General features: G+C 33.9%; 1 protein-coding gene across 1 annotated transcript in view; it reads left to right on the plus strand.

Moving 5' to 3' along the window:
* Cfap44 (cilia and flagella associated protein 44) overlaps nucleotides 1–24,678 on the plus strand; it is a 149,417-nt gene that overhangs the window by 85,684 nt on the left and 39,055 nt on the right. The window contains 8 exon segments of the mRNA XM_047563118.1: nucleotides 4,212–4,357; nucleotides 5,279–5,549; nucleotides 7,951–8,006; nucleotides 8,176–8,312; nucleotides 8,315–8,337; nucleotides 9,118–9,248; nucleotides 15,649–15,845; nucleotides 17,631–17,805. Of these exon segments, the coding sequence (XP_047419074.1) occupies nucleotides 4,212–4,357; nucleotides 5,279–5,549; nucleotides 7,951–8,006; nucleotides 8,176–8,312; nucleotides 8,315–8,337; nucleotides 9,118–9,248; nucleotides 15,649–15,845; nucleotides 17,631–17,805 (1,136 nt within the window).

Below are 24,678 nucleotides of genomic sequence, written 5' to 3' on the forward strand. Positions count from 1 at the left end.
AGTATAAAATGTTCTTCTTTATCCCTTCTGACTAACTTTGGCTTGAAGTCTACTTTATCTGATATAAGGATGGAAACCCTCGCTTTTTTACTCAGTCCATGTGTGTGCTAGGTTTTTCCCCATCCTTTCACCTTTAATCTGTGGATTTTTTTTCTATGAGATGAGTCTCTTGCAGGCAGCATATTGTTGGGTCCTTCTTTTTAATGCATTCTGCCAGTCTATGTCTTTTGATTGATGAGTTTAGGCCATTAACTTTCAGGGTTATTATTGAGATATGATTTATATTCCCAGTCATTTGGCTTATTTTTTAAGTTTTTAAGTTGGCTTGGTTTCTCCTTTGAGTGGTTTTTCTCTAAGGTAGTACCTCCCTGTGCTGACCTACATTGTTGTTTTTCATTTCCTCCTCCTGAATATTTTGTTGAGAACATTCTGTAGTGCAGGCTTTCTATTTGTAAATTCTTTTAACTTTTGTTTATCATGGAAGGATTTTATTTCATCTTCAAATCTGAAGGTTAGCTCTGCTGGGTATAGGATTCTTGGTTGGCAACCATGTTCTTTCAGAGCTTGAAATATGTTGGTCCAGTCCCTTCTAGCTTTTAGAGTCTGGGTTGAGAAGTCAGCTACTATCCGTATTGGTCTCCCCCTATATGTAATCTGATGCTTTTCTCTCGTGGCCTTCAAAATCCTATCTTTATTTTGAATGTTAGGCATTTTCATTATAACGTGCCTTGGTGTGGATCTGTTGTGATTTTGTGCATTTGTTGTTCTGTAAGCCTCTTGTATTTGATTTTCCATTTCATTCTTCATATTTGGGAAATTTTCTGATATTATTTCATTGAATAGATTGTTCATTCCTTTGGTTTGTATCTCTGCCTTCCTCAATCCCAATAATTCTTAAATTTGGTCTTTTCATGATGTCCCATAGTTCTTGGAGATTCTGTTCATGATTTCTTATGATCTTCTCTGTTTGGGCCACTTTATTTTCAAGATTCAATATTTTGTCTTCATTGTCTGAGGTTCTGTCTTCCAAGTGGTCTAGTCTTTGGTGATGCTTTCCATTGAGTTTTTTATTTGGTTTATTGTTTCCTTCATTTCAAGGATTTCTGTTTTTTTTTTTTTTTTTTTTTTTTGAGAAACTATGTCTTTGTTGAAATGATCTTTTGCTTCCTGCAGGTGCTCTTTCAGCTTATTGGTATTATCATTCATTGCCTGCATTTGCTCTCTTATCTCATCCTTTGCTTCGAGAATCATCTTAATCATGTATAATCTGAAGTCCTTTTCTGACATTTCTTCTAACATACTGTCATTGGATTCTATTACTATAGAATCTAGATTTGTTTGGATCATTTTCTTCCCTTGTTTTTTCATGTTGTTCATGTATCTTCCCCTCTAGCAGTGCAGAGCTGGGGTATTGCAGATTTACCCCTATAGGCTTATAGTGGCCTTATAGGTTTCCAAAACCCTTTCTTTAAGGGGAGATCAATATTAGCAGTGCCCAATTCAGACACTATGCAATCCTAGACCAAATAGCTCCTATGAGGACAATAACAAAATTGTCATAATAAACAGAATGCGTTAAAATATTATCTTCAATAAAACAAACAGATTTGCAATAAGGTCTGCAGTTTCTAATGGAGGACAAAGAGGATGCAGAGGGATGTAGAATGTGGCTGTTAATGGGATAAGAAAAGATTATACAGAAGTTCTAGATAATAGAAAGTGTGAGAGTGTAATCAAAAGAAATTGGATATTAGCATGCAACAAAGGGAGAAAGAGACTCTGAGGGAACAGGTAAACAAAAGGAAAAGAGAGCAAGAAAAGTAAAGAAATAAAAACTTAAATGTTTTCTATAAGGAGAAAAAAGAAAATCTACAGTATAACAGTCATATAGTAATGAAACCTTCCAGAGTTCAGTAGCCTGATGCTTGAGAGGTACCTGACAATGAGCTTCAAGCCTCCAGCAGGCATCTCAGGATGGGTTTTGCCCCACCTAAAGATCGGAGCTCTTGCTTCCAGGATTATCCAAGATGGCCGCTTTGACTTCAAAATGTGTTGGCAAATGGGGAGCTGCAACTCAGGGTGTGGATGTCGTCAGCTGGAGGTCCTGAAGGCGGGATGCGGTTGGTCAGGCAGGGGTCCTGGAGTTCCGGTATGTTTGGTGTGGTTGTGGGATCCTGGAGGCCGGGTGCAATCAGTCGGTCTGGGGTCCCGGTAATAGGGCGCAGTCAGTTGGTCTGGGGGTCCTGACAGCAGGGAGCAGTCAGTCGATGTGAGGGCCCCACAGGCAGGGAGTGATCGTTCGGGCTGAGGGATCCTGGAGACGGGGCTCTGTCAGTCCTCCCAGGGGTCCTATGGGGCCTGGCTGTTGTCTCAAAATGGCACCCTACTCTGTTTTCATGTATTTTATTTTTATATATGTTGCTAATCCTAGAAATATTTACTGTTACTTTATATACTCAATATCACTTTGATTTTTTTACTCTTGCTGTTAATTCCTTTCTGTATCTTTGTAATTGCCTCTTTTGCAGTGATCAGTGTGACTGAGAATTTTTTCATGTGCTTATTGACTATTGTGTATTTTCTCTGGAGAAATACAATTCAGTTCTTTCCTGTTTTTAATTTGGTCATTTGGAGTTTGTTGTTAAGTTTTAACTCTGCTTAGTTGATTTTAGTTGCTGTTACATCAATGTATTGAATTTTTATTTTCTATCAATTTATTTTCAATTCAGAATTTCCATTTTTCCAAATTTTTATAGACTCCAATTGTCTTCTAAAATTTTGTGTATTACTTTTAAATTTCTTAAACATATTAATCTTAGTTATTTTGAAGTCCATTTTGAAAACTCCTCTATTGATACCTCTCGTGATTATTTTTTTCAATCAATCTTATATTTCCTAGCATATCTACCTATTTTTAATAGAGTGCCTAACCTCGTGTGTGAAACACTGTAGAACTACCTTGATTGTCAGTATGTTGCTCTTTTCTCCTAGAGATTTATTTTTGGTTCTGGAAAACAGAAATCCTAGATCACTTTAAATCAACCACTGACTGAGATTACTTGAATTTAGCTTCACTTGCGGTGAGGGTCATTCTATTTCCTGTTCATTCATATGTCTAGAATGTACCACTCCAGGATTTCAGTGGGAAGCTCTAGTGGAAAGTGTATTTACAATGGCCCCTTCTCCTTAAAGGACCCTGGAAATTATTTCCCCTCTCCATAAGCCCATGAGACTACAGATATCTCTGCTCAGCCTCTTAGCCTCTCAACTGCCACTTTAATTGACAAGTGCTTCAGGGAGAAAAGCCATGCCAAATGGCAGGCTTACTTCTCTTGACTTTCCCTCTCTTATGGGTTTTGCTATTTTTTTTTTTTTTTTTTTTTTTTTTTTTTTTTTTGTGGTGCTGGGGATTTGAACCCCAGGCCTTGTGCTTGCAAGGCAAGCACTCTACCAACTGAGCTATATCCCCAGCCCGGGTTTTGCTATTTTTGTAGCTCTCCAACGCCTTCACACACCTTTTATAATTTTTTTGTCTTGATTATTCCCAGTGGGTTTGGCTGAAGCAATCCCAATCTGCCATTGTCAAAAGTGAAAACTTAATTTGATTTTCAAAGGTCATATTTTGTTACTATTTCTTTCTCGTTCATTTATTTTTTCATAAAGATGTTCTGACCATTAATTTATTTCCCTTAATTAGGAATCTTTGGTTCATATAGGAAAAAAAAAAAAAAAAAAAAAAAAAGCAAATTAGAGTTGGAGCAATGTAGCCATCCAGATGATTACTTGTCTTTTTATTATATGGACAGTTTTTTCCTAAATAACCCTTCCTGGAAAATTAAATGTTTGAAGTTACCCAAGATCAAACACTAGCTATGAAAAAAATGACCTGTAAAACCTGTTACAAAAATTCTACCTATTTCAAATAACACTTGAAGAAATAAAATGGAATTCAATAGCCAGAGTTGAAATCTCCCTCATATTGACTTCTAAGTAGGAACAAATTATCATGAAGTACTTATTATTGTAATTACATAGCTGCATATAAATGGAAAATAAAGATACTTATAGTAAATAGAAACTATTCTATAATCACAAATATAGTAGATGTTTTAAAATATCTATTTGCTTTTTAAATTTTGAAATAATTGAAAAATTCACACTCAAATATGTTATATTTAAATATCACTATCTATATTATTTATCTTTTCTAGGGTGACTATGATTCTGGTTTTCTATATCACTGTGAATTTCCCTCATGTGACAAAAGAAGCAATTTCGAAGAACAGAAAGATGAACCTTTTGATTTTCGTTTTCTTGAGAATACAGAAGACAATCCCATCCAAACTATTACTTTCAGGTGTATAGAATGTCGAAAAGCTTTGAAAAATGATATCCCATTAAGTGTCTTTTGTCTTCATATATCATGGATATTGTCAATGTTAAAGATCCATCCCAATGAAGAAATACTCAAACAATGTGTGGTTAAATAAATCAACTGAATCAAAGCTAGTCCTGAAATTATATTCAAATTTTATCTGCAGATATTCTATCAGGATTTCTGTTTATGACAATTGAGTTGCATGGATTTACCCTCTGTTACTTAGGAGAATGCTACTGCATGGTCAGATAATTAAGGGTCAGAGTTCCAATGATTCTGGAGAAATTACCAATTGAATCATTAGCTCTTTAATAATTAAGAACTGAGAATATATCCCTATCATTTTTCTGAAAATCAGATGGACTAGGTCCAATTTTCAATTTGACTTTTCCCCACTTTCTCTTTGTATTAATTTATTAGGGCTTCTATAACAAAATGCTACGTACTTCATGACCTGAACAACAGAAATTTATTTTCTCATAATCTGGATACTAGAGTTCTAGGGTCCAAGTGTCAGCAGATTTGGTTTCCCTTGTAGTCTCTTTTCTTGGCTTGCTAATATCTGCCTTTTGCTGTGTTCTCACTTGATCTTTCCTATGTGCATGATATCCCTAGTCTCTTTCTGTCTTAATCTTCATTTCTTATAGGTTACCAGTCAGACTGCATTTGGGTCCATTCAGATGTTCTCATTTTAACTTAATTACCTCTTTAAAGGTCCTGTCTCACCATATAGTTACATTCTGAGGTATTTTGGATTAGGGCTTAAATATATAAATTTTAGTGATACATAATTCAGTTCATAACACCTTTATTATTCAAATAGTCATTTGTCAGTTAATTTAAAATTAAATGTTACTTGTAGACAATAGGAAGAACAATTTACTTTCTTTTATCTCATAGCTTTAGCCAAACTATGATGTTTTGTGGCATGAGAAATGGAGCAGTTAGAGTGTATATCCGAAGTCATGATGATCATTCACTAACCAATTTGGACTACTACTGGCACTTTAATATGCATGACAATGATTATGGGTATGTTAAAAGCATGGCGACTAGCTTTGATGACCGGTTCTTGATCACGGCTGGAGCAGATAATAATATCTTTGTTTTCAATGTTTATTCTGAACTTGAATTCCTGAAAATCATCAAAGCCAAAGTGCCATCTCCCAAGGTATGTATCTAATTAACCAATGAACTAATTAATAACAACAAAATTTATCTTAAGGTACTGATGTGAAATTGCTCATATGCTTTCAAAAATGAGAACTATTTAGATATATTAACTTTATTATCTAAACATCCTACCGTATTATAATTTTGACTTTCTGGTGCTTCTATGATTGTATTAATGGTGTTAAACTCCCTGATTATTAAAGGTATGTAACTCCCCCAAATTTTTTTCGATGTTGATTTTTCTGTATTAATGACTTTTAAATTGCAGTTTCTTCTTTTTAAAAAATGGACACTAGTTTTCAGATATATATTTTGGTTTTCATTTATTCATCTACTCATCACAGGGGTGTATACAAGATGTACATCATAAAGTATGTTTTTGAAATAAGTTGAAAAATATCAATATCTTCCATTTTGAAATGTAATAATGTAGGTCTTGTTCAAAGATTCTCTATAAATTATTCTGTTCATAGGCAAAGTAGATTGTTGGCTTTGTGATGAAGACTGAAGGTACACATCACCAAATTATATCTTTTGTCCTGTCACAGAACCAGAATTTTTTGTTATCAAAGTAGTTCTTTTGGATAAAGTCATTTAGGAACCATTAGAATTGTTCCTAAAGACTAAGGAGTTGCATTAGAAGCACCATAGTTAAAATTCCTAAGAACATGTTGACTTCCCATCTAACAGTCTATTTCAAAACAACACTCAAAGAATGTAGGGAAGATATGAGCAGGTTAATTTTCATTTCTTTTAATAGCAGCAAAATTTGGAGTATGGGCCATGTTTAAAGAGGGTCCAGCTCCAAGAGGGAAAGTATATGAACAAGAAGAAAAATGTGTATTCTTCTACCTAACGTCAGTTCTCTCTATAGAAACCTATATTGGAGAGAAAAAAATCATTCCACAATTTAAATAATAGTATACTATTATTTATGACTGCACTCAATATTTTTTATTTCATTGAAGTTGACTCTGCTTTTAAGAAAGCAAAAATCAGAAAAAGATTGAAATAATTTTTTTAAAAACTCACAAAAACCAATTTAGCTCTGCAGAAGTTCTGAAATTCTTACTTTAGGACACTGAGAGTCCTTAAAAGTACAGATGCCTGAACCCCACCAAGAAAAATGAACATCTCTGAAGGTGAGACCTAGGCATCAGTATTTTATAAAATGTCCTTCACTTTGAGACAAGTGCAGCCAAGTTTGAGAGCCTTTGGCATATATTTTGGAACTGCTGGAAGCACCTTTGTTTAACTCAACTGTAAACAACTATGACTGGGAGACTGTTGGCTGAACATCCGTGTTAAATCTTGGCACATGGATATTAGAGCACCAAGGGACTTAGTTCTTGGTTGTAAAAGAATAAAAAATAAATTCGAGATATTTTGTTTTGAATGATTAAGTAATGATTTCTTAGCCATCACTGGCTCTTACATTAGTCGCATGTATGACTTCACTTTACTAAAGTCATAAACCTTGACTTCCATAGAAATGTATAGATCTATGTTTCATATATATAAATATTATATGTTTACATGTCATATGTGTGAAGACTGTAATAAAGCAATTTGATCAAGAAGAGTCTTTATTTCTTTACAAAGAACAACAGGAAAACAGACCCATCTGCTATAAAAAAGAATAGAGAATAAAAGTGTTCAACTTTACTGAAGAACTGATAGCAAATTAAGACTCTCTTGTTTGCTGGGTTACTCTTCCATAACATAGCAGACATTTTGAAAACAGCACCTGAATACACAAACTTTAAGTAATTTACTTTTCAGTTCCTCTTAATCTGATTTCCTTTCTAAGCAGAGATTTGTATTTCTTTTTTCATATCTTTCTTTTCAAAGAAGGGAGATTGTGTGATTCTGTGAATTTTCCACCTTATGTCTTTTTTTTTTATTAGGATCACATCAAATTTTTACTTAAAGTTAGAACATATTTATGTATACATACATATATACTTAAAAATCTTTCTAGGGTATATATGAGGTATTTGGGGATATGCACATAATAAAGCAATATACAGAAAAACAACATTTTGAAATATATCTAGAAATTTTTTATGTGTATTTGCTATTAATAACATGAATTATTAGCTCATGTGAATCGGTAATTGACATTTTGGAGGGGGCAACTGTGGTGATATTAACATTTTGCAAAAACATATGATTGTATTTCAAGACTTTTTCTACCTACTTCCTTAAATGAAGAAGAAACAAATAAGTTTAGCCAACATAATTTTTCCCTTAGTTTCTTTTGTGTAAAACTGTTTTTCAGACCTATCTAGACTTGTTAGAAATTAGCAGGTAAAATAAAAATTCAATTAACTTTTCATAGGTATTTCGAGGGAAATATACACTTTCAAAGAGCTAACATTTTACTCCCATGCCTACAGTTTGGAATTGAAACAGAGCCATCCCCAGAAGATATTGAAGATCCCAAAGCCTACAGGTATGGGAATTTTTGATAAATATTGCTTAGATATGATTTTTTTAAAAAACAAACCAACATTTTACAGAAGTTGACCAAGCTAAGTAAATTCCAAATTATTGAATACTGATTTTTCTCTTCTGCTGTTTCTGTAACCTAACATGTTATTCTTTTGAATTTCTATTCTCAGTATTGAGAATGCTAGGAGAAAAAGAGAACATGACAAGTTAATGAAAGAAATGGAAGAATTAAAAGCTGGAAAGAGAGAACAAATCCGTGCTTTGAGGAATGAATTTTGGAAACTATTAGAAATGAACAAAGAATTACCAAGCATATGCAATTTAAAAGAACAGTAAGTCTAAGTAAAATTTAATAACATGCAATTTCTGGATCAAGACTACTATTTTGCCAACCAGATGGAGAATAAAAAACATCTTTAAACTTTCCTATTATCTGCCTGATCAAAGTATTTGCAGCAACTCAACTACTATACAACTTGTTTGATTTGGAAGCAGATAAATCTCTTTACATGATACAAAGTTTACTACTGGATTTAGATTCCTCACACATGTTTTATTTGTTTATTGATTGGTACCAAAGTAAAATATAAATTCTGGGTTTCATTTGGCTATTAACCCTTATTGTACCTAGTCAAAATATCTGTTGAGTAGGTACATGTATATTTTGATACTTTGTGGTTCCATTTCTATATATTTTTCAGATGTGTTGAGAAGAGAGTACCTGGTTGATCCACAAAGTTTCTAAAATTGTCTTAGTATAGTTGTAGCTATAAGGACAATCACAAAATTGTTTAAGTCAATTTTGTATTTTTTTTCTCTCATGTCTCACTGCAAGCCCCATATATATGTTAATGATTAGGATTTTTTAAAAGTTTATTTTGTATTTCTTCCTAAACAGAATTTTTGTTAGGAGTCTAATCAAGTTAAAAACCAGAATTTGTCATCTTGGCTATATCCATGGATTATCCAATTCTGTAATTCTAGAAGTACTTTTGTCTATTTCACATGAAAAATGCTGTGATGATGTGGTGATTAACTCATTATATTGACTAAAAAAATCGAAATACATTGATAAAGAACCCTTTTGGATAAACAAATATGCTTATTTGCAGGACTTTGATCTTGATTCCAAAATTCGTGCTGATATTGATAGAAAAACTGTTTATAAAATTCACCAAGTAGAAAAGGAATTAGCTTGGGAAAAAGAGAAACATGAGCTCGGCTTAATGAAGCTACAGAATAGGTAAGATCCATATTTCCTATAAATTAGGATGTTTGAGAGCATAAATTTGAATAGTTTGCAATAGTGTCAGTGAAGTATCCAGATAAGAGGTTTTCTGAAGTAGCCTCTGACTTGAATGAAATCTTTAGGAATCCTCTTGTCACTGATATTGATATCTCCCTGGGCTTTCTAGTTAAATATGGGTTATTTGGCTAACAATTATAGTTTTAAAAATTATATAATCCTGGGCTGGGGATATAGCTCAGTTGGTAGAGTGCTTGCCTTGCAAGCACAAGGCCTTGGTTTCAAATCCCCAGCACCGCCAAAAAAAAAATTATAAAATCCATAATTTTGACAAATTATTTATTTTATGCCAAATTAGTATGAGCATATATGCATTAAAATTTTTTAATCAAACAGAATCAAAGAACTTTTAGTAAAAGACAATAACCTGTCCAATCTCATGCATCAATTCAACTTCCCAGAGGAAATTGCTTTTTTGTCTTTTATTTAGACATAATTTATAAATCTTAATTAAGTGACACAATACTTTTAAAAAATATAAACACATGTATCCACTATTCGGATTATGATATAGAACATTTATACTATTTTAAAAAGTTTCCTCGTGGTCTACTTTCAGTGAATACCTACTTTCCAAACTTAAAACTTTATTGCCATGAATTAGTTTTATCTGACAACTTCATATAAACTAAATGTTGAGCATGAACTCTTTTGCATCTGGTTTTTTTTTATTCATATGATAAGATTATTCATATGTCTAAGATTATCCATGTTGCATGTCACTGTAGTTTATTCTTCTTCCTTTTATTGCAATATTCCATTATTTCAATTAATTCTAATAATTGTGGCTATGCTACAATCTAACCATTTTATTATTTAAAAAAATTTTTTAGTTATAGATGAACACAGTACCTTTATTTTATTTATTTATTTTTATGTGGTGCTGAGAATTGAACCCAGTGCCTCGCAAATGCTAGGCAAGTGCTTTACCACTTGAGCCACATCCCCAGTCCCCATTTTATTATTGATAGTTTTTGGCTACTGTAAATAATGCTGCTATGAATAGTCTGGTGCATGTTTTTGGTGGACATCAGCACTAGTTACTGTTAGTGATATATCCAGTGGTAGAATTATTGGGCCCTATTTTTTATGCATGTTTAGTTTCATTAGATGCTGCCAATTTTCCAAAATAATTGGATCAGTTTACACTTTGACTTCCCAAGTATAAAATAATCCAATTGACCCTCATTGTGTTCATTTCTTAGAGTTTCTGTAACAAAGTATCATGAAGTGGATGGTTTAAATAAGTAACATTTATTGTCTCATGGTTCTGGAGGTTAGAAGTTGAAAATCAAGGTGTCTAGCAAGTCGGTTCTTTTTGAAGACTGGAAGGAAGAATCTGTTCCTTGACTCTCTTTGAGTATCTGGTGGTTTACCAGCAATATTCGTTGTTCTTGACTTGAGATACATCACTCCAAATCCTCTTCCTTCACATGAGTTTATCTCTGTGTCTTGTTATATAGTCTTACCTCCACACATGTCTGTTTCTGTGTTTAAATTTCCCTTTCTAATAAGTACACCAGTCATGTTGAAATAAGGTTCACACTAATGACCTCATTTTAAATGATAGCCTCTGTTAAGACCCTACTTTCAGATAAGGTCACATTCTGAGGTACTGAGCATTAGGACTTCAACTTATCCTTTTAGGGAAATAGTTAAATTCACAACATGTATACTTGTCATCAGTGGGGATTGTCACACCATTAAATATCAGCCATTCTTCAGTAGTATCTCTTGTGGTTTAAGTTTGCATTTTCCTGGTAAATGGTAATTTTCAGTCACTTTTCATATATGTACTAGTCATTGGTATATTCTCTGGGTTATTATTTTTTGTGTGTGAGGGGGTACTAGAGACTGAACTCAGGGGCACTCAACCACTGAGCCACATCTCCAGTCCTTTTTTGTATTTTATTTAGAGACAGGGTCTCACTGAGTTGTTTAGTGCCTTGCTTTTTGCTAAGGCTCACATTGAACTCGTGATCCTCCTGTCTCAGCCTCTCCAGTCACTGGGATTTCAGGCGTATGCTGCTGCATCTGGCTGGGTTAGGTTTTTATTCAAGTATTTTTTCCTTTTTAAAAATTGGATATAGAAACTAATTTATATATTATGGATTTGAGTATTTGGTTATCTCTCTATATCTGTATTTATATGTGAGCAATAGAAGTATATCTATATTTATGTATTTATATATGTCATATATCTGATACATATGTGTGTGCTTATGTAAGATCTTATTCTAGTCTGTGGCATGTTTCTTTATTCCTAAAGGAGTTCTTTGTTGAATGAAAGTTTTTAATTAAGTTTAATTTATTGACCTTTTTCTTTGTTTTTCTTCCAAGGTTGATGCTTTTGTGCTATATTTAAGAAAGCTTTGCCTATTCTCAATTCATGAAATAATACTCCTATTTTTTTCTGCTAGAAACTCTATTGTTTGCCATTACTCATCTTGAATAATTTTTTAGGTAATATGAGATAGTGATCCAATGTCGTTTGTCCCTCTGTCAATATCCAATTAACTTAGTATCATTTTCTGAAAAGACCACACTTTCCTCACAGGATTGTAGTGATGATTTTTTCATAAATCAGATAACCAGACATGGGTCTGTTTCCGATTTCTTCATTATATTTCATGGACCTCTCTCTTTATCCCTGTGCTGGTGCCACCCTGTCTTAACCCTTCGCACCTAGTATGGTGAATCTTTCAGCTTGTTTCTCATCTCCAAAATTGTTTACATTCATTGCATGTTAACCACTTGTCGACTTTCACAAAAGTCCTGCTAAGATTTTGATTGGAATTACATGAAATCTATGGATGTATGTAGGGATCACAGACATTTTAAAAACAAATATTGATTTTTTTCAACCCATAATCATGATATATCTTGAAAAAACCACTTTTAACATTTCTTCTAGTTCTTCTAGCTCTTTTTCTTCTAAAACAATATTTTTATATCATTTCTTACATTGATTATGTCATTATGACTATCTTATAGACATTCTTATGGACTTCCTGGTATAATAGGTGAAAATTTTGTTCACTTTAACATGTTCATTTTTTTCCTGCCTTCTTGATTATAAACAATGTGTCATAATAATTTATTCAGTGTCCTAATCTGTTATATCATTGGTGTCATTACTGGGGCTGTTTCTGCTGAATGATACATTTCTGTTCATTTTGAGTCAACTTTTTCTGCTTTTTTGCTTGCCTGATAAGTTTTGGTTAGATGCTAGACATTGTGAGTTTTACTTTGTGCTGGATAATTTTAAGTATTCTTGAGCTTTGTTCTAGGACTTGGTTAAGTTACTTGAAATAGATGGATTTTTAAAAAAGTCTTCCTTTTAATCTTAGGTGGGATCAGGGCAGTTGTTAGTCTAGGGCTAATACTTCCAACTACTCTTCTGATACTCTACCCTAGGTCCCATGGAGTATCAAGATTGTGAGGGACACAAACTGTTTCAACCTCTGTGGAGTCTGGGAATTATTCTGTCTGTTCCTTTTTTGGTGATTCTTTCCCTGGCTTCAGGTAGTTGCCTCTTCCTGCATGCTGGTTAGTAGTTACCTAAAGAGTAGAAGGGAGTCCTCGGATCTTCAGAGCTCTCTCAGACGTGTAGCTATTTCCTTTCTCATACTTTGTTCAGTGAATTATAGCACTCATTGCCTGAGAGTAAATCCTTGAATATTTGAATTTCTGGATAATATTTGAATCCCCAAATCATAATCAGATTGCTACCTGCTTAGAATTGGGTAAAAAGTTTCTCTCAGAAAGAACCTCAACATTGTAACCTGTTTGTTTTTAATAAATATTCACCATATATTTATAAAAATGTGTCGGGGGGAGGTAAGTATGAATCTTAACCCACAAACTTAGGTATGTAAGTAGTGCGGCTATTCTTTATTTATATTCATTTACATTTGACTCTGGGCTCCTATGCTACCAAAGACACAGGAAAGTCAGTCTTGGTACTGTTGAGGCTCCTGTCCCAGCCTGCTTGCTTCTTTCTGTTCTTTGATTCAGTGGTTCTGTACTCAGTTGGACCATACTATCTTTGGTAGGGCCAGAACCCCTCCAGCCCTACCTCAGACACACACACAGCACATGCAGCCACCATTGTGAGTCCTTGCCATCTCCCCAGAGACTATGGGAAGGAGGGCACAAGTATCCTCAGTGCCGAGTCGCAAGTTGCCCCTTGGACTGATCAGGAGGAGCCTCTTCCTCCTCTAGCCTCAGCCTCCCAAGTTCCTGGGATTACAGGCATGCACCACCACATTCAGCACATGATGGTTTTTATAGAGGCAAAGAGTGGTATCTGATGGTTTGTGTTTCATGAAATGCCCTTAAAAAGGAAAACTGAGGGACAAAGTTACCCTTGTATTCAATTTCCCCAAGGCTACTCCCCTCATAGTTACTACATACAACTAAATCACATTATCACAAGTATATGAACACATCCATATACCATACATATACCATATAATTTAAGACAACAAAATGTGTTCTAGATGCCTTAGTAAGGTGGACTTCCTTAACTTTCTTGAAATGAGTGTTAAAAAATGATTTTTCTAATTTTGAATTTAGGAGCTCCTCACAATATTTATATATTTTCTATAACATATTTATATTTATTTATATATCTATATATAATATATATAAAAACAACATATATCTATTCTATTTAATAACCTATTTTATATAATACATAGGGAGGTAGATTACATTTCCTCAGAGTTTGATATGTTCTATTTATCATTAAACTGCAGTCTGCTTACAAAATTTTCATTTTTTTCACATATTAGCAAAACAATGGCATTATATTAATATTGAGTTGTTTAACACTTTCATTAGAAAGAATACCCCTCTCCTTCCCTCCCTCTCTTCCTTCCTTTTTTTGCGGGGTGGGGATGATGAGGATTGAGGACAGGACCTTCCACATGCTAGGTAAACACTCTACCACTGAAATACACTCCCAGCCCTCTACTTACTCTTTACTGAAATCCAATCCAATTTCCATTACATCTTGATGGTATATGCATGATTAAAGTTTGAGTCTAACCCAGATGCTTTGCAACTGCTAAAAGAAAACAGGGTCAACACTCCAACATATAAATGCAGGTGATGACATTCTCAATAGGACTCCTAAAGTTCAGGAAATAAAATCAAGAATTAATAAATGGGAAGGTATCAGATTAAAATACTTCTGCACAACAAAGGAAACAATAGTGTAAAAAGAAAGTACAGAATTGGGAGAAAATCTTTGCCAGCTACTCTTCTGACAGAGGACTAATATCCAGAGTATATAAAGAACTTGAAAGCTTAGCACCAGAAAACCAAATAACCCAATCAATAAATGGGAAAATGAACTAACCAAATGCTTCTCAAAAGAAGAAATAAAAATGCCCAAGAAAAAAAAGGAAAAAGAAAAGAAAAGAAAATGTTCAATATCTTAGCAATCAGGAAAATGGAAATCAAAACTACACTGAGATTATTATCTCATTCCAGTTAGAATAACAATCATCAAGAATACAAATAATAATAAATTTGGTGAGGATGTGGGGGAAAAATGGAACTTACGTATTATTGGTGGAATTGTAAATTGGTATGACTACTATGGAAATCAGTATGGAGATTTCTCAGAAGACTAGAAATGGAAAGACTAACTTAGATGACAAACAATATATGACCCAGCTATGCTAGTCCTTGGTATTTATCCAAAAGAATTAAAGTCAGCATACCATGAGAGGATGCATGCATGCCCATGTTTACAGAAGCACAATTTACAATTTACAATAGTCAGTTTATGGAACCAGCCTAGGTCTTCATCAACAGATGGATCAATAAAGAATACGGTATATATGCACAATGGAGTTTTATTCAACTACAAAGAAAAATAAATTATGTCATTTGGAGGCAAAGGGATGGAACTTGAGAGTATTATGTTAAGTGAAACATGCCAGACACAGAAAGGTCATATGCTTCTCTAATATGTGGAAAGTAGACAAAATAAAGGAGAAGCTAAAGAAGGGAGGGGGTCTCATGAAAATAGAAGGGAGACCGGTATAGTAGAAGAAGGAGATAGGGAGAGAGAGTGAATGGGGAGGAAAATGGAGGTACTGGGGAATGAAATTGACCAAATTATGTTATGTGCATGTACAAATATGTCACAATGAATTCTACTGTTATGTATGATTATAATGTACCAATAAAATGTATTAAATTTTTTTAAGTCTAGCACAATATATGGATTATAAGAACAATATATTGTAATTTTATTTTATTACTTAATCGTGCAGAATGATCAAAATAGTCACTATTACAAACACTTGTTTTGTTTTTTCAGATTTCGTGATCCACTGGAAAATGACACTATTGTGGTTTATGCTATACAAACTGACCACAAGATATCCTCCTATAGGCTGGTAAAGCCCTCTAAATATTCCAAATATAAACGAACAAGTCAGTCAGAGAGAAAACCAAGTAAATTGGAGAGGTTTGAAAAAGAGGGATCTGGAAAAAGGGATAGCCAGAAAGATACAGGTAGCCTAAATGACAAGAAGGCTTTTACATTCTTATTTATTAAAATTTCAAAAGTGAATTATCTTTTCATGGGAGGAAACTTTGAACCTTCTTTGGTGACTTGAGCTCAATTTGCTATCCACCCTTTCTTTCAGGATGATCTCCTTAGGAATAAATTGTCAAGGGGGAGAGAGTTGTGTGGTATGATTGAGAATGAGACTGCCACAGTTTCCCCACAAATGCTCCACACTTACTTTCTTGTTTGATGCAGTCTGCTAAGCAAAACCAACCCTGGTCATGTGACTGACAGAGTGTGAGGCTACTGGATGCTACAGAACTATTCTCAAATTTAGAATTTTCCTAGATGGCTAATTTTTATACAGTGTCCCTTTCCATATTCCTTGCCCTATTTTTCTTCATTGAATTATCTGTAAGGACTCCTTTCTTGCCTTGGATGAATTCTGAAACCATTGTCCTGGTATTTTAATCTTTTTTGTTTTCTGCTACTGTACTGTTTCCCATAGTGCCTTATCATGCTATTCAACTTACCTGTTTAGCTTATTGTTCAGCTTACTGTTCCCTAATTATTCCTGATATGTTCATACCCAGGCTTCTACTGAGTGACCTCTAACCCCTCTTCTCTCTGAATTATACCAGTTCTTGGGGATCCAGCTAGACTTAACATTTTGTTATAAAACCTTTCCACAATCATCCAGGCCACATTAAACCTTTCTTTTTCCATATTGCCATATATTTGAGATATGAAATATAAAGTGGTAACATAACTATATAGCTAACTCATGTTAGTTTTTCATTTTTATCTAAAGTCTATCTTTATCTAACTTAAACACAAAGAGTAATTTTCCAGAGACGCTTGTTAATTGATGAAGCTAATCATGTTTAAATTATAGATTTGGTTCTGTTTCTGATTTGTTTTTAAATTGACTGCAGTACCATCTCAAATTATATGTGTCAAATAGGACTCACTTATTTCTTCCCCTAGTCCCCACCATTATATCACCAACACTCCTTCCAAGCTTCCAAATATCTGTCAGTGGTCCCTCATTACTCATTTTGTTCTTTAATTGCTTGATTTGTGTTTTATCTTGCCAATTTTTAAATAAAGTCCTTAAGAGCAATAATTGTGGTTTTTTAAAATCTCTTTACATTGGCATTACACAGCAAAGATAGTATCCAACTTATGATGGTTCAACTTCTAATGTTTTAGCTCTACGGTGGTTTAAAAGTGTATCCATATGACCATTCTGTTTTTCATTTTCAGTATAGTGTTAATAAACCACATAAGATATTCAACACCTAATTGTAAGATAGACTTCTGATTAGGTGATTTTTTTGTCAACTGCATGCTAATATAAGTGTTCTCAGCCTGTTGAAGGTAGACTTGTTTAAGTTTTGATGTTTTGTAAGCAAGGTGTATCAAATGCATTTTTGACTTAACAATTTTCAGTGTACAGTGGGATAATCAGGATATAAACCCTCATAAGTTAGAGAGCATTTGTGTTTATGGGGTTAAATTCATGGTAGTTGCTCAATACATACTTTGATTTTAAAAGTTAAAATATACAGCCAGAGGAATGGGAAATTGTGCTCCATTTGTGTACAATTTGTCGAAATGCATTCTACTGTCATGTATAACTAATTTGAAAAAATTTAAAAATAAATAAATAAAAGCCAATATATTTTTTGAATTTTTAAAAATTTTAATGTGGCAGGTTAAGAACCATCTTTGAGAGTTTCAATTTTCTGTTTCAAAAAGACTGAAAGAAAGGTTGATTCTTTGTACAGGTGAAAGTATTATCATACAAGAAGAAACAATGATAGAAAAAGGGAAAATATTTCGGCCTAGAACCCTAAGTGAAATTATGATAGACAATCAAATTGAGAAAACAAGGAAACTTATACAAAAAGCGGAAAGAGCCCAACTAAAGATCCAGCAGCGGAAAAAAGAATGGGAGGAACTGTGAGTTTTTACCTAAGCTCTTATCCTTTTAATATGTGAGCCCCAAAATGTATCTTAAAAATATTTATATTTATTGATATTGCCATTATTTAAATTAAAAAATGAAAAAAATAAAAAATAAAACCAGAGAAGATAGTAAAGACAGGTCAGCTGGATCTTTTAAAGTGGCGATACTTCTTGTTGGAATGTGAATGATCCTTAGAGTTTCAGTTCCAGGAATTCCATTTTGCTAATATAATTAGATGATTTTTAAGGATTAAGAAATTATTTTCCAACTTCATAAAGATCCTGATTTCAATTTTATGAATAAATACCCATAAATGAAATTGCTGGGTCATACAGTAGTTTTATTTTTAGCCTTTTGGGGAAGACTTTCCTCTGTCTTCCATGATAGCTATACCATTTTATATTGTACCAACAATGTACAAGAGTTCCAATTCCTCACATCCTCTCCAATATTTGTTGCTTTTGATTTTTTGATAATAGCCAACCCTGGCAAGTGTGAGGTGATATTTTACTGTGGTTTTGATTTGCATTTTGCTGATAACTAGTAATCTTGAACATTTTTTATATAGCTGCTGCCCATTCATATATCTTCTTTGAAGAAATGTTCATTGAAGTCCTTTCCTGTTTTAAAAATCAGGTTATTAGGGTTTTGTTTTTTTTTTTAACTACTGAATTGAAGGAGTTCTTAATCCGTTTTGAGTTGAATTTTTTTATGTAAAATAAAGGTCCAGTTTTACTCTTTTGCATATAAATCTCCAGGTTTCCCAACTCCATTTGTTGAGGAAACTGTCCTTTTCCCACTGTGTATTCTTGGTACCTTTGCTGAAGATCAGTTAACTGACTATTGGTGGGTTTATTTCTGGGCTCACTATTCTTTTCAGTTAATTTATGTGTCTTTCTTTCTGCTAGCTTCGTAAACTTTGTTGAAATCAATGTGATCCTTTCAGCTTTGTTCTTTTCTAATCAAATTCAAAGATTGATTTGGATATTTGTGATCTTCTGTACTTACATATGAATCATAGGATAATTTTTTCTATTTCTGTAAAAAAATGCCATTGAAGGAACTATATCAAATCTGTAGATCACTTTTGGTAATCAGGACATTTAAACAATATTGTTTTCTGATTTGTGAACACAGGATATCTTTCCATTTGTTTGTATCTTCCTTAATTACTTTCAATATTTTGTGTTTTTTAGTAAACAAGTCTTTCACCACCATAATTAAGTTCATTCCCAAGTATTTTATTCTTTTTCATTCTGTTGGAACTGGAATTATTTTCCTAATTTCCTCTTTAAATTGTTCATTGTTAGTAAATATGCAGTTGTGTTTTTCTGTGTTGATTTTTGTATCATTCAACTTTACTGAATTTCTTTATTAGTTCTCTAGGATTTTCTATATATAAGATCATGTAGTCTTCAGTCAGCAATGATTTACTTCTTCCTTTCTGTTTGGATGCTTTTTGTCTCTCATTCTTGCCTAGATGCTCTGGCTAGAACTTCCAGGACTATGTTCAATAGAAGTGATAAGTATGGGCATCCTTCCCTTGATCCTGAACTTTGGGGAAAGCTTTCAGTTTTTCACTGTTGAGGAAGGTTTTGTTTATTTATTTATTTATTTATTTATTTATTTATATTTAAAAATTTGTTCTAATTAGTTATGCATGATAGTAGAATGCATTTTGACACATTGTACACAAATGGAGCATAACTTCTCACTCCTCTGGCTGAACATAGTGCCGAGTCACACCAGTAGTGTAATCATACATGTATATAGGATAGTAATGTCTGTCTCATTCTACTGTCCTTCTCATCCCACCACCCCACCCCTTCTCTCACTCCCCTCTTCACCATCCAAAGTTCCTTCATTCTTTTCTACCCCCCACACACTGTGGATCAGCATCCATTTATCAGAGAAAACATTCAGCCTTCGATTTGGGGAATTGGCTTATTCCACTTAGCATGATAGTCTCCATTTACCTGCCATATAAATGCCATAATTTCATTCTTTATAAGACTGACTAATAATCCATTGTGTATATGTACCATCTTTTCTTTATCCATTCATCGGTTGAAGGGCATCTAGGTTGGTTCCATAGTTTAGCTATTGTGAATTGAGCTGCTATAAACATTGATGTGACTGCATCACTGTAGCATGCTGATTTTAAGTCCTTTGGGTATAAACTTTGGAGTGGGATAACTGGATCAAATGATGGTTCCATTCCAGATTTTCTGAGCAAACCCATACTGCTTTCCACAGTGTTTGTACCAATCTGCAGTCCCACCAGCAGTGTATGAGTGTACCTTTTCCCCCACATCCTCGCCAACACTTATTATTGCTTGTATTCTTGATAATTACCATTCTGACTGGGGTGAGATGAAATCTTAGAGTACTTTTAATTTGCATTTCTCTAATTGCTAGAGATGATGAACATTTTTTCATATGTTTGTTGATTGATTATATTTCTTCTGTGAAGTGTCTAATCAGTTCCTTAACACATTTACTAATTGGATTATTTTTTTTTTTTTTTGGTGTTAAGTTTTTTGATTCATATATCCTAGAGATTAGTGCTCTATCTGAGGTGTGTGTGCTAAAGATTTTCTCCCATTCTGTAAGCTCTCTCTTCACATTATTGATGGTTTCCTTTGTTGAGAAGAAGGTTTATAATTTGAATCCATCCCATTTGTTGATTCTTATTTTACTTATTGCATTTTAGGGGTCTTGTTAAGGAAGTCAAGTTCTAAGCTAACATGATGAAGATTTGGGCCTACTTTTTCTTCCATTAGGCACAAAGACTTAGTGCCTAGGTCTTTGATTCACTTTGAGTTGATTTTTATGCAAGGTGAGAGATATGGAGGTTTAATTTCATTTTGTTACATATGGATTTCCAGTTTTCCCTGCACCATTTATTGAATAGGCTATTTTTCTCCAGTGTGTGTTTTGGCACCTTTATCTAGTATGAGATAATGATATTTATGTGAGTTTGTCTCTGTCTTCTATTTTGTACTATTGGTCTACATGTCTATTTTGGTGCCAATACCATGCTGTTTTTGATACTATTGCTCTGTAGTATAGTTTGAGGTATTGTAAGTATTGTGATGCCTCCTGCTTCTCCTTTCTGGCTAAGGATTGCTTTGGCCATTTGGGTCTCTTATTCTTCCAAATGAATTTCATGATTGCTTTTTCTAGCTCCAAGAAGAATGTCATTGGGATTTTAATAAGAATTGCATTAAATCGGTATAACACTTTGGGTAGTATGCCCATTTTGACGATATTAATTCTGCCTATCCAAGAACATGGGAGATCTTTCCATCTTCTAAGGTTTTCTTTAATTTATTTCTTTAGTGTTCTGTAGTTTTCATCGTAGTGATCTTTCACCTCTTTTGTTAGATTGATTTCCAAGTTGTTTTTTTTTTTTTTTTTTGAGGCTATTGTGAATGGGGTAGTTTTCCTAATTTCTCTTACAGTGGGTTCACTTCTTATGCATAGAAATGCATTTGATTTATGCTTATTGATTTTATATCCTGTTACTTTACTGAATTTGTTAGTTGTAGAAGTTTTCTGGGAGAATTTTTTGGATCTTCTAATACAGAATCATGTCACCAGCAAAGAGTGGTAGTTTGAGTTCTTCTTTTCCTATTCATATCCTTTTTTTTAAATTCATTTATTTTTTTTATTGTAAACAAATGGGATACATGTTGTTTCTCTGTTGGTACATGGAGTCAAGGCATACCATTTGTGTAATCATAAATTTACATAGGGTAATGTTGTTTGATTCATTCTGTTATTTCTTCCCTCCTCCCCACCCCTCGCACCCCTCTTTTCCCTCTCTACAGTCCTTCCTTCCTCCATTCTTGCTCCACTCCCTAACCCTAACCCTAAACCTAACCCTAACCCTAACACTAACCCCTCCCACCCCCCATTATGTGTCATCATCCGCTTATCAGGGAGATCATTCGTCCTTTGGTTTTTTGAGATTGGCTTATCTCACTTAGCATGATATTTTCCAATTTCGTCCATTTGCCTGCAAATGCCATAATTTTATCATTCTTTATGGTGGAGTAATATTCTTTTGTATATATATATATATATATATACCACAGTTTCTTTATCCATTCGTCAATTGAAGGACATCTACGTTGGTTCCACCATCTGGCTATGGTGAATTGAGCAGCAATGAACATTGATGTGGCTGTATCTCTGTAGTATGCTGATTTTAAGTCCTTTGGGTATAGGCCAAGGAGTGGGATAGCTGGGTCAAATGGTGGCTCCATTCCAAGCTTTCTGAGGAATCTCCATACTGCTTTCCAGAGTGGCTGCACTAATTTGCAACCCCACCAGCAATGTATGAGTGTACCTTTTTCCCCACATCCTTGCCAACACCTAATGTTGCTTGTGTTCTTGATAATCACCATTCTAATTGGGGTGAGATGGAATCTTAGGGTAGTTTTGGTTTGCATTTCTCTTATTACTAGAGATGTTGAACATTTTTTCATATATCTGTTGATTGCTTGTAGATCTTCTGTGAAGTGTCTGTTCATTTCCTTAGCCCATTTGTTGATTGGATTATTTGTATTCTTGGTGTAGAGCTTTTTGAGTTCTTTATAGATTCTGGAAATTAGCACTCTATCTGAAATATGAGTGGCAAAGATATTCTCCAAACTGTAGGCTCTCTCTTCACATTACTGATAGTTTCCTTGCTGAGAGGAAGCTTTTTAGTTTGAATCTATCCCAGTTGTTGATTCTTGCATTTATTTCTTGTGCTATGGGAGTCCTGTTAAGGAAGTCTGATCCTAAGCCGACATATTGAAGATTTGGACCTACTTTTTCTTCTATAAGATGCAGGGTCTGTGGACTGATTCCAAGGTCTTTGATCTATTTTGAGATGAGTTTTGTGCAGAGTGAGAGATAGGGGTTTAATTTCATTCTGTTGCATATGGATTTCCAGTTTTCCCAGCACCATTTGTTGAAGAGGTTATATTTTCTCCATTGCATATTTTTGGCCCCTTTGTCTAGTATGAGAAAATTGTATTTATTTGGGTTTGTGTCCATGTCCTCTATACTGTACCATTGATCTACCTGTCTATTTTGGTACCAATACCATGCCGTTTTTGTTACTATTGCTTTGTAGTAGAGTTGAAGATCTGGTATTGTGATACCCTCTGCTTCACTCTTTCTGCTAAGGATTGCTTTAGCTATTCTGGGTTTTTTATTCTTCCAGATGAATTTCATAATTGCTTGCTCTATTTCTGTAAGGTACATCATTGGGATTTTAATTGGAATTGCATTGAATCTGTATAGCACTTTTGGTAGTGTGTCCATTTTGACAATATTAATGCTGCCTATCCAAGAACATGGGAGATCTTTCCATCTTCTAAGATTTTCTTTAATTTCTTTCTTTAGTGTTCTGTAGTTCTCATTGTAGAGGTCTTTCACCTCTTTTGTGAGATTGATTCCCAAGTATTTTATTTTTTTTGAGGCTATTGTGAATGGGGTAGTTTTCCTAACTTCTCTTTCTGAAGATTCATCACTTATGTATAAAAATGCATTGGATTTATGAGCATTGATCTTGTAACCTGCTACTTTTCTGAATTCACTTATGAGTTCTAAAAGCTTTCTGGTGGAATTTCTGGGTTCCTCTAAATATATAATCATGTCATCAGTGAACAGGGATAGTTTGACTTCTTTTTTTCCTATTCGTATCCCTTTAATTTCTTTGGTTTGTCTAATTGCTCTGGCTAGAGTTTCAAGGACAATGTTGAATAGAAGTGGTGAAAGAGGGCATCCCTGCCTTGTTCCAGTTTTTAGGGGGGATGCTCTCAGTTTTTCACCATTTAGAATGATATTGGCCATGGGCTTAGCATAGATGGCCTTTACAATGTTAAGAAATGTTCCCACTATCCCTATTTTTTCTAGTGTTTTGAGCATGAAGGGATGCTGTATTTTATCGAATGCTTTTTCTGCATCTATTGAAATAATCATTTGATTCTTAACTTTAAGTCTGTTGATATGGTGAATGACATTTATTGATTTCTGGATGTTGAACCAACCTTGCATTCCTGGGATAAAACCCACTTGATCGTGGTGCACTATCTTTTTAATCTATTTTTGCATGCGATTTGCTAAAATTTTGTTGAGAATTTTTGCGTCGATGTTCATTAAGGATATTGGTCTGAAATTTTCTTTCCTTCATATGTCTCTGTCTGGTTTAGCTATCAGGGTGATATTGGCTTCATAGAATGAGTTTGGGAGGGTTCCCTCCTCTTCTATTTCATGGAATACTTTGAGGAGTATTGGAATGAGCTCTTCTTTAAAGGTTTTGTAGAACTCGGATGAGAACCCATCTGATCCCGGACTTTCCTTTGTTGGTAGGCTTTTGATGACCTCTGGATTATTTGCTATTTCATTGCTTGAAATTGATTTATTCAAGTTGTGTATATCCTCCTCGTTCAGTTTAGGTAATTCATATGTCTCTAGAAACTTGTTGATGTCTTTGAAGTTTTCTGTTTTTTTGGAGTATAGATTTTCAAAATAGCTTGTAATTATGTTTTGTATTTCAGTCGTGTCTGTTGTGATATTTCCTTGTTCATTCCGAATTTTAGTAATTTGAGTTTTCTCTCTCTTTCTGTTTGTTAGTGTGGCTAATGGTTTATCAATTTTGTTTATTTTTTCAAAGAATCAACTTTTTATTTTGTCAGTTTTTTCGATTGTTTCTTTTGTTTCAATTTCATTGTTTTCGGCTCTGATTTTAACTATTTCCTGTCTTCTACTACTTTTGGTGTTGGTCTGTTCTTCTTTTTCTAGGGCTTTGAGCTATAGTGTTAAGTCATTTATTTGTTGATTTTTACTTCTTTTGTTGAATTCGCTCC

The sequence above is a fragment of the Sciurus carolinensis genome, chromosome 9, assembly GCF_902686445.1.
Source record: "Sciurus carolinensis chromosome 9, mSciCar1.2, whole genome shotgun sequence".
Lineage (NCBI taxonomy): Eukaryota > Metazoa > Chordata > Mammalia > Rodentia > Sciuridae > Sciurus > Sciurus carolinensis.